General features: G+C 45.9%; 1 protein-coding gene and 1 long non-coding RNA gene across 3 annotated transcripts in view; one reads left to right on the forward strand and one right to left on the reverse strand.

Annotated features, from left to right (window-relative positions):
- The window catches only part of LOC140076778 (uncharacterized), a 40,420-nt gene extending 35,292 nt beyond the window's left edge, over nucleotides 1–5,128 (forward strand). For both annotated transcript variants that reach the window (XR_011849653.1, XR_011849654.1), the window contains exon 4: nucleotides 4,959–5,128. This is a non-coding gene — a long non-coding RNA (uncharacterized lncRNA). The remainder of the gene's footprint in view (nucleotides 1–4,958) is intronic.
- Nucleotides 5,129–7,877: 2,749 nt separating this feature from the next.
- SELENOW (selenoprotein W) lies at nucleotides 7,878–13,179 on the reverse strand. The gene is made up of 6 exons (XM_072124191.1): nucleotides 13,033–13,179; nucleotides 11,113–11,137; nucleotides 10,561–10,614; nucleotides 10,404–10,478; nucleotides 9,271–9,392; nucleotides 7,878–8,046 (listed from the first exon to the last, which is right to left on the reverse strand). Exons 1-5 carry the CDS (start codon nucleotides 13,071–13,073, stop codon nucleotides 9,315–9,317), a joined length of 273 nt encoding a protein of 90 aa, XP_071980292.1. The 5' UTR covers nucleotides 13,074–13,179; the 3' UTR covers nucleotides 7,878–8,046; nucleotides 9,271–9,314.
- Nucleotides 13,180–16,920: the final 3,741 nt, after the last annotated feature.

Below are 16,920 nucleotides of genomic sequence, written 5' to 3' on the forward strand. Positions count from 1 at the left end.
CACCATAGCGACAGTTTTGGGAATTAAAATGTGACCACCGATGTATACAGGCCGTTCCTAACTTAAGGACACTCGACTTACAGACGGACCCCTCTGCCCTCTGGTGACCTCTCTGGATGTTGCTATAGTCCCAGGCTGCAATGATCAGCTGTAAGGTGTCTGTAATGAAGCTTTATTCATAATCCTTGTTTCCATGGCAGCACAAAATGTTGAAAATTCAATTGTGACAGGGACCAAAAAAATTTAGTCTGGATCTACAATTATAAAATATACCAGTTCCGACTTACATACAAATTCAACTCAAGAACAAACATAAAGGGGGGAGATTTATCAGACTGGTGTGAGGTAAAACTGTTCTAGTTGGCCATGGCAACCTATCAGAGTTCAGCTTTTATTTTCCCACAGCCGTTTATAAAATGAAAGCTGAGCTCTGATTGGTTTCCCTGGGCAACTAGAACAGTTTTACCTCAGACCAGTCTGATAAATCTCCCCCGAGGAATCTATCTTGTATGTAACCCGGGGAACTGACTGTCAATCCATTTTTCACAGTCCTGCTGCTACTAACAACACACACAAAGGAACCATAACAAAGATCTCCAGTGACAATACCTCACACTTTCTGCTGCTTCACATGGTCACAGCTGTTGGTAAATTCCCTTTAACCTTAAAGAGTCCGGTGCACTTTGTATGGAGAGTCGCCCTTCATTGCGGATCCTCTCCTTTCTCCATTCCCGCGCAGCAGATCTGCGCACTTCTCTGCTGCTGCGGCTCTGAGGGAGGTGTGATGTCATCACAATGCGCCTGCCGCCATCACAGCCACAGGCAGGAAGAGTGGAGGCTGAACGGCAGAGCAGCCATATTGTCCTCCATAGAAATAAGTGATGAAGGATAGTATTCCTCCAATGATAAGAAGCCATGAACGATTATATAATTTATTATATAATGGATAATATAAATATGTATTTGGTGTAGACCCCTTGTATATAGCGGCCATGAGATACTGTGATAATAGGCCGGAATAACATGAGACGCTCCTCTATTACTGATGTGTTGTCATGGGTGCAGCGCCCCCCGCAGGCACCAGGGTGTGACTGCCGCAGCAGCGGTGGTGGTGGTGGTGATCGGTACCAGGACACGGGTCACACAATCTCCAGGACAAAGTGTTTTATTGTAGCCGGAGGTTCAGGAAATCCTCTGTGGAATGGGATAATCACCACCCCACAGCAATGGCCGACACTCAGCACATCACTGCCGTCACCATTAGTCACAACCTGCAAGGATAAAGCTCAGAAATCTGACAGCTATTCCTACTGACGCTGCCCTACACACGCATGCCCAGCACAGCCAGGTGTGCGGCTTTACTCAAAGGAACAATAATCTGCCAGTCCTAACCACCAACATCTCCACATACATTAGATAAGGGGTTGTAATAATCCTCCATTATATGTATGCCTTAAAGGGGTTGTCCATTTTACCTCATGTTTATTTGTAATGTGTGTGTAAGTGTGGGCAATTTACCAATATTGGGTAATTTATCAATATACATCTATTACTAGTTCTGCTCCGCTTTCCTGATATGTAAAGTGAAGCCTCCTGTCTTTTACCTCATCAGTCAGACATTCCTGTCCATAAAATGGCGGCAGATGGAGGGTCATGTGACCACTACCTGTCCATGAGCCATTGCCTGCCAGGACCTTATGATATTATTCATGAACACAACATTAAATGGGTTTTCCCATGAAGAAAAGTTAGGCCCAATCCACAGGACAGGGCCTAACTTGCTGATCAGTGCTGAGACCCCCACAGATAACAAAAACGAGGGGTCCCAGGATAACTTAGTCGGACCCCTCGTCGCTCCGTCAGACTAATAAAGCAATGGCCTCATATAACCGTTCTGCTCCATTAATCTCTATGGAGCTTATGGAAATTGCCGAGCGCCGCGCTCACTGATCTCTGTCAGCTCCATAGAGATTACTGGAGCAGAATGGTCATGCGCTGCTCCTCGTTTTCGTGATCTGTGGGGGGGTCTCAGCACTGAGACCCCCACTGAGCAGCAATTTAGGCCCTATCCTGTGGATAGGGCCTAAGTTTTCTTTGTGGGAAAACGCCTTTAAGCTCCTGACAGGGCACTTGTTCATCCTCCATCGGCGGCCATTTTATGGACAGGAATCTCCGGCTGATGAGGTAAAAGACATGAGGTAAAATGATGAGGTAACAGACATGAGGTAAAATGATGAGGTAACAGACATGAGGTAAAATGATGAGGTAACAGACATGAGGTAAAATGATGAGGTAACAGACAGGAGGCTTCACTTTACATATCAGGAAAGCGAAGCAGAACTATTACTAGGTGTATATTGGTAAATTACCTAATGTCCTTCCCACCTCCACACATATAACTAAAAACATGAGGTAAAGTGGCCAACCCCCTCATGGACGTATAGAGATCACATGACCCTCCATGGGCGGCCATTTTATGGACAGGAATCTCTGGCTGATGAGGTAGAAGACAGGAGGCTTCACTTTACACATCAGGAAAGCAGAGCAGAGCCATTACTAGATGTATATTGGTAAATTACCTCATATCCTGCCCCCCTCCACCACACACATTACAGAAAACATGAGGGAAAGTGGCCAACCCCTTTAAAAAGGTTTTACACGGGTCCTGTGAAACCTTGTGGGGGGCAGTAAAAACAGTAAAAGTCATGTACTTACCCATCTCTGGTCCTGTCTCGCTCGGGTATTTCTGGTCTTCGGCAATCGGCGGTCTCCACGGACTAGAGGACGTTACTCGCTACGTAAGAGGAATTGATGTCCCGTGGTTCAAGGAGGCCACGGCTCATCCTGTCCCTCCCCCTGCACTCGTGGCTGCACCATCAGTGATGAGGACTGGAAGTACTGGTCCAAATCCGAAGCTCACTTTCTCAATTTTTTTTTGGCATCCCTGTCCCCCACAGGGTCTTTCAGCATTTCTGGACAACCCCTTTAAGAGAAACCACAACTTAATATAAAATTTGCCTATAACTGTTAACCCCTTAGTCCAGGTCTCTCAGCCGTCTTCAGACCACGGACACTGCGCATCAGTCACTGTACGCCCCCTGTAGACTTCACTGATGGGGTGTTTTTTGGGGCCCTAAACCTCTGCTCTATAAGGAACTGTAGGTAGTGTTGTTTCCAAAAATGTTAATACTATTAGGCTGTTCTACCTCCTATATAACCCCCTACATTGTCTGCTGCACAACTGCAATACCAGACACAGCCACTGGGCCAGGGGGGCGCAGTTTCTGCCCAAAAAAAAGTCATCAAATTATAGTTTTAGGTCAATGGTGTGTAGATCTAGATCCATATATAGGGGGGCATTAGAGAAGTTGTCTCCCTCTGATGTAGCAGCCACTTGTTCTATAGACATTGCAGGGATCAGACTGCGGCGCCACCTACTGGTAGAAAGTGTAATGACAACAGTAGTAGGGACATATATCACAGCATGGACATAGCACCATCTACTGGTAGAAAGTGTAATGACAACAGTAGTAGGGACATATATCACAGCATGGACATAGCACCACCTAGTGGTAGAAAGTGTAATGACAACAGTAGTAGGGACATATATCACAGCATGGACATAGCACCACCTAGTGGTAGAAAGTGTAATGACAACAGTAGTAGGGACATATATCACAGCATGGACATAGCACCATCTACTGGTAGAAAGTGTAATGACAACAGTAGTAGGGACATATATCACAGCATAGACATAGCACCACCTAGTGGTAGAAAGTGTAATGACAACAGTAGTAGGGACATATATCACAGCATGGACATAGCACCATCTACTGGTAGAAAGTGTAATGACAACAGTAGTAGGAGCATATATCACAGCATAGACATAGCACCACCTAGTGGTAGAAAGTGTAATGACAACAGTAGTAGGGACATATATCACAGCATGGACATAGCACCATCTACTGGTAGAAAGTGTAATGACAACAGTAGTAGGGACATATATCACAGCATAGACATAGCACCACCTAGTGGTAGAAAGTGTAATGACAACAGTAGTAGGGACATATATCACAGCATGGACATAGCACCATCTACTGGTAGAAAGTGTAATGACAACAGTAGTAGGAGCATATATCACAGCATAGACATAGCACCACCTAGTGGTAGAAAGTGTAATGACAACAGTAGTAGGAGCATATATCACAGCATGGACATAGCACCATCTAGTGGTAGAAAGTGTAATGACAACAGTAGTAGGGACATATATCACAGCATGGACATAGCACCATCTAGTGGTAGAAAGTGTAATGACAACAGTAGTAGGAGCATATATCACAGCATAGACATAGCACCACCTAGTGGTAGAAAGTGTAATGACAACAGTAGTAGGGACATATATCACAGCATGGACATAGCACCACCTAGTGGTAGAAAGTGTAATGACAACAGTAGTAGGGACATATATCACAGCATGTACATAGCACCATCTAGTGGTAGAAAGTGTAATGACAACAGTAGTAGGAGCATATATCACAGCATAGACATAGCACCACCTAGTGGTAGAAAGTGTAATGACAACAGTAGTAGGAGCATATATCACAGCATGGACATAGCACCACCTAGTGGTAGAAAGTGTAATGACAATAGTAGTAGGGACATATATCACAGCATAGACATAGCACCACCTACTGGTAGAAAGTGTAATGACAACAGTAGTAGGGACATATCACAGCATGTACATAGCACCATCTAGTGGTAGAAAGTGTAATGACGACAGTAGTAGGAGCATATATCACAGCATGGACATAGCACCATCTACTGGTAGAAAGTGTAATGACAACAGTAGTAGGGACATATATCACAGAATGGACATAGCACCATCTAGTGGCAAATAGCTGTATGACCACTGCAAACAAAGACAAGTTTAATTTCTATTGACTATCTCACTTTTACAGATTCTACATGGATGAAAGGATGAAAACAAAGGGACATGACAGCCGGAGAGACTACAACATGGCCATTCCCAGAGCCCACATCAGCAGGGATGTTGTGACGTCTTAAAGAGAACCTGTCAGCAGGTTTTACTCTATTAAACTTTACCCCTACAGCTGGGGGATGAAATGTGCTTTCTAGAATTCCCTCTTTCAGGTGAAATATCACCCGTTTACCTATTTTAAAAAAAATCTCCTCCAAAGTCATGTGACATTGATCAGGGATGAGTCAAGTTTGGAGGCTCCAGAGTATGCACCATCCCCCAACTTTGGTTCCATAGCGCCTGTGAACAGGATCTTTATCTGTAGCCCCCCGTGTTTTTAACTTCTTGTATCTCCAGTTCTGTAGTTTAGAACCACAGGGCCTGATGATGGATGTGTAAGATGACATTCTTATCTTTAATATAACACCAGGCAATATGTTAGTAGGTGCTACAGAGCAAAAGATAGGGGCGTCTGAAGTGAAACCCTAGTGCTGGCTCTAAAATTCACAACAAATTCGACTCATTTGCATATGACTTGAGATTTTCTTTATAGGAAAAAAAAAAAAAAGATTTCACCTAAAAAAAAGTGGCGGCAAACGAAACCTTGTGCCCAAACTACAACCAAAGCCCTCTGATTTATTGCAAAGGACCAGCATGTAACATGTAAGCAGCAGTAGGTTTATTTTTATAGAGTAACTAAAGTTTTTTTTTTCCCCCACAAATCAATAGCTCTTGGAAACTAAAACAACTTTGCCTATCATCTGTTACCAGTAGCTGCCCCCCTCAGATTACCTCAGTGCTGCAATAGCCGCTTCCTCCCCTTGTGATACCTAGCCCTGGAGTTTCTTTATCTGATGCTTTCAAGGAAGCGGAGGAGCTTTTGCTCACAGAGGAGGAGGTCATGTGACACAGCTCTCTGTGTATGTATCAGAGCTGGATGTTTTCAGGACTGTTATTACAGAGGTCTCCTGCACACAATAGTGAGGTGCAAGATCTCCCCTGTGCCCCATTAGTCCTTCCATCCCAGTCTGTGAATCTACAGAGCTTTCTCTGTCTCCCTCTGCACCTCATGCTGCTCCCCTCTCCCACCTTGTCATCGGGAGTATCAGCTCCGTGCAGATAAGCTATTACTCCTTAGTGCTCACACAGCACAGGCCAATCACAAATAATAATTTGGTAAAAATCCTTATAACTTTACAATTAAACTTTAACTGCTCCGTCCGGTCACAGCTTTCAGTCGTATCAGCATCTTGGGGACAGCAATACAGTATAAAGAAGACGGAAAATTCAGATTATAAATTGTAACTTCCATCCAGGTTCTTCTGTATAGGAAGTATCGGGGGGACTGAAGCAGGAGATCCAATGATAATCCAGCTCTTCTCCGTCCTCTTGTAGTGACACTTTAGGATAGCACTGAGCATGGCACCTCCTGGGCTGCCTTGGATTGTGCTGGGGTGATGTCCTGGGTGCCCACAGCGTTGACAAGAGGCTCATCTGTCGGCTTCTGGATTTCTTCCATCACCTGGACCACAGACTTTACATCAAAGGAAGCGAAGATCTGTCTGTGAATTCGAATAAAGGTCATCCAAGGGCTAGAACCTGCAGAGAAGGTCCGGGAAACCCCATACAATCCTCTACTATGGGCCTCATACGACCATGGGTCAGTGCCTCAACCAAAGCCCATGCCGTATCCAGCATCACGGACTGACCCTGGGACTACATCATAAATCACAGTAACAAATTGCTTACAGGTAGAGGTGAGCGGAGCCCAGGATTCCCTTATTCAATCAAGGCCACGATGTTCGGATGTCCTATTATGTCCAATTCGCATGGGACAATCACAAACCCTGATGAAACCATTGGGAACCGTCCAATCAGAAGTTCTTACACCTAGATCCGAGGGGAGATGATGATTTCCCCCGGCCAATCTTAGCCATGGCTGATTGCTGGAGGCGTCAATTTGACGGCTCAACCACCGATACGTAAATATGACCGGGTCACATAGGACAAACCCACATCAGGACTAGGGGCAGCACTTTGCCTCTTCAGCTGCCGGACCAGCACTACACCCCGGTCATGCGGGACAAACATCAGGGCCCGAGCAACCGTAGACGTTGTTAGGGACGCCAATTTGCCTGACCACCAATATGTGTCGCACAGGATGAACCCGAACGGAAACATCAGGTCCGCTCATCTCCACTTACCACCCATGGTCTGTGTTACACACTTTCCACTATTATTATCATCACTCTGATGCTGGGAATCCCATCCCCATGACTGTGCTTAGTCCTTGAGTTACAGATCTACAAGTGTCTGAAACAAGACACAGAATCTACATCGGATTGCAGTGGAGTCTCCTCCCTGATCTAATGTGAACAAGGCTTTATGTTTAGTCCAGTGTCCCAGGCTACAGATGGCCCCAATCTTCGGCTTTTGATACTAATAGATGTTCTTTACTCTTGCCGTTCTTTGTAATGTTACACGGGACGTGATAAGCAGGAGATACATCTGGATCATTGATAGAACATGTGAACACAACTTGGATGATGTCCTGTCTGGAGCGAGGAGGGACCCGACCTGATCGCATATTGGTCATAAGAGAAAGGCAAGTAATTGGTAATGAGCGTGAGAACAATGCAAGACATTGGCCACGCGTTACAGAGCTCACGTGTTTCTATTGAGACGCTTATGCTAATAAGCCCCCACAATCCAGATGGAACTTGTGAACACATCCGGATACATCACACCTATGACGGTTCCTTCATAATGGATTCCTGGGACACAACCAGAAGAGAGGAGCCTCTAGCACCAGGCGTCCATCCCCCACCCTCCCCAGGACGCGGCTCATGCTTCAGACTGCGACACAACACACATAAAGAGACTATATAAAGAGTATATTAAAAAAAAACATTTATTTATAACGCATGGAAGCAAAGGCCGGAGACCATCATTGGGTCCATCTTGGCGTCCTGCACGGGGTTATCTGGGAGCGGCCCCGCTTGCCGGCGTTTTAGCGTTTCCCGTCATTAAGTGCTCGGCCGAGATGGAAGAAACAAGAGTTCACCCTCCTGCAGAGAGAAAATATCACACATAAACGTCTCCAAAATAAGAAAGTGGTGTCACCTATTGGAAGAGGCCGACATTGTAGTGAGGAGGCAAGAGGCCTGTCAGGGCTTAGATACTGGCCCCCCCCAGGAGGAGCATTAGATACACTCGTGGTGGGGGATGTATTATGGCTATGGAAAGGTTACACATTTGTTATAGATTGGCGCAGGTTATAACACAATTCTACCCCAAGCAGTACCTGGCACATGGAGCCTCTGGGGAGCCCTGGCACATTGTGTGTTGGCAGGTGGAGTATTACAACTCGTGGTAACCAATCCCCTCCCAATCAGTTTGTTGCACTCCAGTAGTATCAGTGCTCTCCTTATGAGGATCTGTAGCAAAGTCTATGGAGAAGGGAGCGGGCAGGCAGAGGCTGAGTGAGAGGAGACACCTCTGCAGACAAAGGCTGTTGGAGCAAAGTGGTGCAGCAGTGCTCTATAATGTCCTCTAGCACCTACTACTTTCCTACCACAACAGCATTTCATCTCCAGCTCCACAACAACTGATTACACATTGTCTGAACAGAGGAAACCTGCCCAAATGCAGAATACAAGTCATATAGGAGACTCGTACAAATCACTACTCCAATAAGTGTATATAAGATTGTATACTTATGGGCACAGACCACATCTATTCATAAACCAAATGCATTGGAAACTTTTTAAGTACTTAAAAAGGGGAAGCCATCACCATGAATATACAGTCTGGCAGCATGTTACAGAGCAGGAGAAGCAAAACAACCAGATAGAGATATATATTTGGGGAAAAAGTAACTTTGGAAGCGAGTTATACTAATGAAGGTGGAACGATCAGTGATTGAGGTCATTTTATGCACAGTCAGAGGGTATACGCTACGGTCTATACGCTATCACCTTTATTCCCCAGAAACAGTCAGTTCAGCTCCTCCTGCTCTATAACATGCTGGCTGCAGTTAGGACACTATGTACAATCTGCTCAGCTCCTCCTGCTGTATAACATGCTGCCTGCAGTTAGGACACTATGTACAATCTGCTCAGCTCCTCCTGCTCTATAACATGCTGCCTGCAGATAGGACACTATGTACAATCTGCTCAGCTCCTCCTGCTGTATAACATGCTGCCTGCAGATTAAACTGCATTTTCCATGTGACAGGTCCCCTTTAAATAGCACATAACCAGTTTATCTCGGATACAAAGGTCGCCTCTTACCTTTTGCTCCTCATACAGAAAACTCGTTTACGTTCCTACTTCCGTCATCCCGTCAGCGCGCACTCCACAGCGGCCACAATCCTCTGCAGCTTTGAGCTGTTGTCCACGTAACCGTCTCCATTCTAAGAGAGATTAAGGGTTAATACGCAACCTACGAGGAATTTTAAGTTTCCTGCACATAACTGCGGGAACGGCCGCAGAACCTACAGCAGCGGTGATATTGTGCATGCGCTAGCTGGGCTCACACACTGGTCTCAAGGGTCACTGCTGAGGCCAGTGTTCGGCTCAGCTATCACATGAGCAACTAGAAGCAGCAGAGATCCAGTGCTGGGGCAGGCGACCACCAGAGAGCAGTAGTGCTGCCCCTAAGGGATGTCCGGGCCCACCCCGTCCTCAGTCACCGGCCCCAAGTTCAAGCGCAGTCCCTGCAGAGATTTCTATCCAGTCTCACATTACACCCTGCAGCCGCCCAGGACCAGTTACTCAGGTTTACAGGACATAAATAACCGTGTGTATCAGACCTGACACCAAGGTTACCAAACCATAGGAGTCATCACCTCCGTACACAAGACTGGGTGTAAGAGGCGCATCATAAGGTGCACGGCAACAGGAGACAGACAAGGTCTCCTACACTAGAGATCAATGGGGGTCTGAGAGCCAGAACCTGATCATTACAGGCAACTACACAATGTAAGGAGGATTACAAACCCAGGTACTACAGCCCTTTAATATTAAACTCCACCCCCTAGACATCCCCTTTAAGCAATCAGAAACAGGTCCTATTAACCATTCCCTTTTAAATGTACCCAAGGAAAGGGCCTGAACAGCTCAATTTCTATATTGGAGTCTTATATACGAGAAATAGGAGAGTCTTTCACAAAACACCAGATCCGGGGGAATTCTGGATCCCATCAGGGTATAGCCGGGTCACCCCTGGTGCACAGATCATAGATGGGGGGGGGGGTCGTTGTAGTCGGCAGCAAGAGCCGTCACTTCTACAGTAATGGTAGAGACTCTTCAGGGTATGGGCATCGCTCAGCCTCCTCAGGGGAGGGGCATAAATCAGTCCCGCCCCTTCCAAGGTAAAGAGTATGGAAATGCTACCACCACGATGAGCAGTACCGTGCACTTACCTTTTTTGAGTGAACAAGTTTCCCATTAATGGAGACTTCGAACCACCCAGTTGCGGTCGGCGTACCTTCACCCTCCTGAAATACACAAGTTACACGTATAGACGCGGCGGCCATTATGTCACAACATCTAAATCACCAAAACGGAGAGCAAACTTACAAATTTCAGCAGCCCGGGGAACCTATTCTCCAGGTCCTTCTGCAACTGCTGAAACTAAAGGAAATTTATAAAGGTTAAATCTTCAGAACCGTTAAATATTAGAGAAACCCACAAGTGGCCGAAAAGATTCCCCGCCCCCCCCCCATATACATCAACATATCCCACATAACCAGGAACGTGCACCCCCCACCTACTAATAAAGATATTTAACCGCATCACAACACGCGGTAAAGCAAGATCCCTCAATTGTAGTGTATGGATTATACTGACATCTACTGGTCAATGTGAACACTGCAGTCACCTTATTCTACCACTAAAGGCATCATCACTAGTGGAAGGGTTTTTTTTTTGTTAAAGTTCACCCAGTCCATGTCTAACATGTGGAAGATGAAAGGGAAATGTTGTTACTTCCATAACCCACAATATAATAACCGAGAAAAAGGGGAAATAATCGAGACAAGATGAAAGGCTCCGCCGGGAGGATCATAGACACCACGACGCCTATTGAAGATAGCAGTTCCTTATTAAGTCCCCACACAAGTGACTTCTTACCTTGGGGCGGTACCCTCAGGCGCCACTAGAGGAGAAACAAAAATGGAAAAATTAGCCATTATGTGAGAAATAAGAAAAACACAGCAGATTATTATAGCAGAACACAACACTGGTGGACGGACTATTAAACAATTAACCCAATTATTTCATGCCAAAAAAAAAAAAATCTCCAAAGACATGTGGAAATGAGCAGAGAAGAGTCATATTTTGTCAGAGACGAGTCAAGTTTAGCGGGTTCTATAGTACAACCATGCTTTTGGCATCTTATTAAAGAGAAGACTCCTCAGGCTTGTAGCTCTGAGATACTTTGTGGGCTCCACTAATTATCTTTGATTTCAATTTATACCAAAAGTATCCAAGTACTATAGAGCCCAAAAGAAAAAAAAAAAAAAAAAAAAAAAGTAAGTGGATGAGATTTCACTCCATGGTGCTTCAAAGCATGGCTGTCCCGAGACCCCTGGTCTAGTATACACACAGCGGTGCACCATCCATGAGGCTAATGGAGTCCCTTGCCTCAGGCAGCGCCAAATGCAGCAAGATGGGGGCAGCATCAGGGGCGCAGTCACCAGGACCTGACACCTAAAAATTGTGTCTCTTCACAGCTGATGTCAGCATTGGTTCGAGAGACTGCATGGAGAACCCACTTACTTGGATACGTGACTATTAGATGGAACAGAGGGAGTTTAGGGTCACCCCTGCAGACACACATTACGGGCTCATTCATTTGAGGTACTTTAGGGGACTGGTGCGCTCCCCTAATGATCACTGGGGTCCCAGCGGTCATGTGACTAGAGAATTTGCACATATAGGAGAACCTAGACAGTCCTCAGCATCATAGAGGGGGTCCCCTGCTGTGTGGGGGGGGGGGTGGGTGTTGAAGATTAGGAGACTCTGGGGGGCTCGGCCAATGCACCGATTCCCTACAATTATATATAATGCTGCGTATCCTTCCGTCCTGGTCATGCGATGGGCACAGAGGGGAGCGGCAACCGCGTGTCCATCACATGATCAGGACTGACCTATCCACTGGAGGGCAGCAATGAAGGGAAAGCAAGCAGAGATCCTGTAGAGATGACAAACTGATACATAAAAAGCAGAAAACAAAATCTGAAACCCGATGACTTTGTCACCAGTTCAATAGACAGTGAATGGACATGCGCCCCTGGCCGCTCCATTCTCCCGGAGCCACCAGATCTCATGATCCGTGTGGGTCCAAACACAGCAAGTTAGCCCCTAACCACGGGATAACAATCTGATTGGAGAGGGTCCACTCATCACATCTCATCCTGATAGAGCAGCAGGCCAGGTATGTGTCCTGCAAATAACTTCAATACATAAACAATGAATAAGACTTCAGGAGATACCAGAGCGCTGTTCTCAGCAATTCTCCCGTTCGTATAGTATTGAATAGAGGTGCAGGTCACACGCTTGACCTGTCGCTCCACATATCAGACCCAGTTTGTGGGGTCCCAGCAGTTGCACGTTCGCCGATCACATAGTTATCTAGGGGAGGAAAATAACTTGATACAACCCGTTTAACTTTTTTTTCACCTTTAAGTTATCAATGAACTTTCTACACTATAGATCAGTAGTGTATCCCCCAGATCCCGGCACTGATATTAGAGATGAAGTACAGCGCCATTCTCTGTATAGTGGTCAGTGCTTGTAACTGCAGCTCAGCTTCCACCAGAGGGAATAGGATCCCAGCTATTACACAGATCAGGAGCATGCAATCCATAGGCTCCAAGGAGATGGAAGTCCCTGCAAGTGTAAACACTGCAGACATGATGCAGAATCTGCAGCCAGGAGATGCAATTGTGCAGCTCAGCCACATTTAAAGGGGAGCACCATAAGCACACAACCCCTGCAGCTACCCCGGGTACTAGCACCCCCCACATGAGAGGAGCAGCGTCATCTCACCAATACACGACATAGACCTCGACTGTCTGACTTCTAGGCATGGCGGCGGCTGTCACTCTGCACCGGCGGCTGTCACTGTGACTCGGCCCCGCTCCCTGAACATATAGGGCTCCGGGCCACGCCCACACTGCTGACTCATCCGACTGCACCACACAGCACAGGAGTGGGGGGCACAGGACTGTACCATTCCACACCACGAACGCGGCGAAAACTCGACGTGATATTAATACATCGGCATCAAATATCAACCGAAAACGTGTTATTATCCTCGTACCTGAAAATACACAAAGCTGTCTGACAAACGGATCGTTTTTGAATGTATCTCCCCAGATCTAGAAATGGTACATTCCAGGAGAAGGCTGAGAGCGCTTGTACCAAGTGGTGGATGATTCTAATTTTAGCGAGGAGGTGGTAATTTCTATAAAACAATATTCTATCCATGGAATTATAGTATTTTATTATTATTATTTTAGTTTTACTTACTGGATATGGGGACAAATACTTATAAAATTGAGATAATGTTGAGATGACTGTTATTTACCCTATTTTGTGACCGTGTCAGAAGTTTTGACCATGAATTTTAGAAACTTGTAAAAAAAACACCACTGCAAAAAGCTGCCCCTGAGGCCGCGGTCACACGTACCACTAGGCGTCCGTCATAACGCGACGCTAGTGCACAGGGGGAGGTCCTCGGCCGAGGACCTCCCCCTATGCGCTAGCGTCGCATTATGACGGACGGCTAGTGGTACGTGTGACCGCGGCCTGAGGCTTCCTCAGTTGTGTCCACCATGAGACTGGTGTTGTTGTGTGTCTTTGAATTTGTAGAAACCCAGTGATTTTGTTCTCCCTGCTGGTTGTACATATAATCACACCCGTTTCAAAGGAAGAAAACACCAAGTTAACACATTTTATCCAAAAACCCATTTAAAAAGCCAATATGCCAAACTGATGCGTTTTTCAAGGATGCAAAAATGCAATGAAAAAAAAAAACACTAAAAAAACGCAACATGTGTCACCGGCCTTAAAGGGGTTTTCCCACGAACATAAGTTAGGCCTTATCCACATGATAGGGCCTTACTCGCTGATCGGTGTAGGTCTCAGTGATGAAACCCTCACAGATCGCTCCATCAGACTAATGGAGAATGCGCATGACCGTTCGGCTCCATTAATCTCTATGGAGCTGACAGAGATCAGTGAGCGCGGCGCTCGGCAATTTCCGTCAGTTCCATAGAGATTAATGGAGCAGAACGGTCATGTGCAGCGTGAAAAAAAATGCAAGTCTGAAAAGACCCATTGGTTACAATGGGTCAGAGTGCAATGCAAGTTCTGCACGTCAAAAGCACGCGCAGAAAACGTGCGTGAAAAACGCAAGTGTGAAAGGGGCCTAACTAGGAGCCTCTTAGTTAAAAAAATATATAAATCAAATGAATCATAAATCACGCAGCCTATTAAAATGGACAGAGAAGGGGCTGGATAAGGCACTAGGCCATCATCTGTAGTTTAGGTTGAGTCCTACTTATAGTTCTATGGTGTTTGCCAAACAAAACCCCTAAAACTGGCTGATGCCAATTGGCCCAAAGTAGGGAAAAATTTCTTCCCAAAACCAAATATGGCCGTCCCATAGATCAATGTCACATAATTGTCTAGGTCAGTGATGGCGAACCTTTTGGAGATAGAGTGCCCAAACTACAACCAAAATCCACTTACCATCAAGTGCCAACATGGCATTTTAAGCAGTAACTTATTGCTCCCTGTTTTTCCACATCTTTCAATCATATCGGCCCCCTGAGGCCACAAACACAGTTGGAATAAGGAGGGCAAATTCAGACTCTCGTTGTAGCTTCTCTCCAGGGTCTCTCTGTTGAGGAAGAATAGTGGGTCCAGAATGAGAACCTCCAAAGATAATGCAGTTCTGTCATCACCTTCTCACTTTTCCCGCAGTTCCAAACAGCCAATGGAGTGTCGCTTTAAAATAGTGCTGAGAGCAGCATCTCTTAAGTTGCTTGGGACTGCAGGAAGATTTGGTGGATTTGGTCCTATTTGGTGAACTCTGTCCTGGGCTGATGGCCTGAGTGCCCACAGAAAGGGCTCTGAGTGCCACCTCTGGCACCAGTGCCATAGATTCGCCACCACTGGTCTAGGTAATTAGATAAGTGAGCATAGCGTACCAGTGCGGTGGTATGATTTGGCCACCAAGGTCTCTAGAGTCTCTGTCCAAAGAACTAGGGATAAATATGTCTGACCAAGGATTGGGGTCTGCAGGTGACCCATGAGGACAATACTGACGTTGATTTGCCCTGATGGTGCACACACCTTAAAATGTTCATATAATCCATATCTATGGGAGAGCCAATGGAATTAAGAAGATTGAGAGACTCCTATAGATGGCCAGGAAGTCGTTCACCTCAGTATAGCACGTCCTGCCCTGTACATCCTCCGGCTGGGTGACACATGACGCGCGTCAGGACCAACATCGTACATCGCACAATGTTTAGGTTCTGCTCCGACTCCCTGACACCGATCAAGTGATGAGAGAGTTTCCTGGAAATGTATTTCCCAGTAATAACCACCAAGTTCTATGGACAACGCATGGAAATTGAGTTTATTCCTGAAAATGTAGATTGGTGTCATGGGAAAAAATGTAACAGACACGGATTCACTGTATTTTCTCTTAATTAATCAGTTAATAATGAATTAATCAAATATACCAGAACCCTGCGGAGGCCCATTCAACTCAATGGCTGTACGGTTCCTGTGTACAATGGATCATTCACAGGCCGATGAATGAAAGCCATGATGCAAGTGTGAATACAACCGATAACCATGAACATTTTTGACTGGAACTGATTGAACAAATTTCCATTAAGGGAACCAATCATAGTGTACACACTGATAATGATCAGCGACCAATATTTCTTTAAGGGGCCTCCAGGCTAAACCATAGGGAGATGTAAAGTGCTCCATTTAGGGAGTGAAGACCCCATGACCTCCCTTCCCATTTCTGTCCAGACTAGTAGGGTTGAGGCTCCAGTGATTGCTATGGGACAATCCCTGGCTGGAGCATTGACATGTTCATATCTGCTCTGTGCTCATGTACCGATGGCCAGTGAGTGCCCCAATGGGGTTATAGGGAACCTCACCACTTCTGGTCCAGACGAGATTGGATTCCCTTTACCCTTTACTCTTATGTGAATGGCTGGCTGTCCATTCCTTTTATCTAAATAGACTGACTTGCTGTTGTTACCCCAGGCCACTTAAGCCATTAGCCCCCCATCACCATCTTACACCCATATCAAGGGTTTCTGGACTTGGGCCATGTGTATTACTGATTAGTGGGGTCCAAGCACCAATCCACAGATCCAGACGGCCTCAGGTATCAGAACTACCAGAAAATATGGCTCCATCCTTTATCAAGTGGCTATTGCCAGGTACTGCAGCTCGGCTCCTATACTGTGGATAGAGCTTTCTGGTTCTGGATGTGTAGTTCTGGTGCTGAAAGTTTTTGAAATAGCTGATTGGTTCAGGTTTTGCTTTTTGGACCTCAAATACTTTGATTCTGATGACCTATCCTGAGCATAATAGCAGGGGGTGTTACCAGTTGGGGGTCAGCCCAAACTCCCAACACAGACTCCTGGCTGAAGTCCGTGCTTGGGGACATTGCATCAGTATTACAGGGAGAAGTGAACCCCTTAAACTCTTGAGAACTTTTTGATGAATAATTCTATACTTTGTTCACACCATAGGCCCCTTTCACTCTGCCGTTGTTGGGATGTATATCCAGCAGCAATTTGCAGGATATACGTCCCAATAGACGCCTATGGCACCCGTCTACGTAGGGTGCGGACAAATGTGCATCACTGTACCGTGCACGGGAAAAAGATAGAGCAC

Source organism: Engystomops pustulosus, chromosome 9 (assembly GCF_040894005.1).
Source record: "Engystomops pustulosus chromosome 9, aEngPut4.maternal, whole genome shotgun sequence".
NCBI lineage: Eukaryota > Metazoa > Chordata > Amphibia > Anura > Leptodactylidae > Engystomops > Engystomops pustulosus.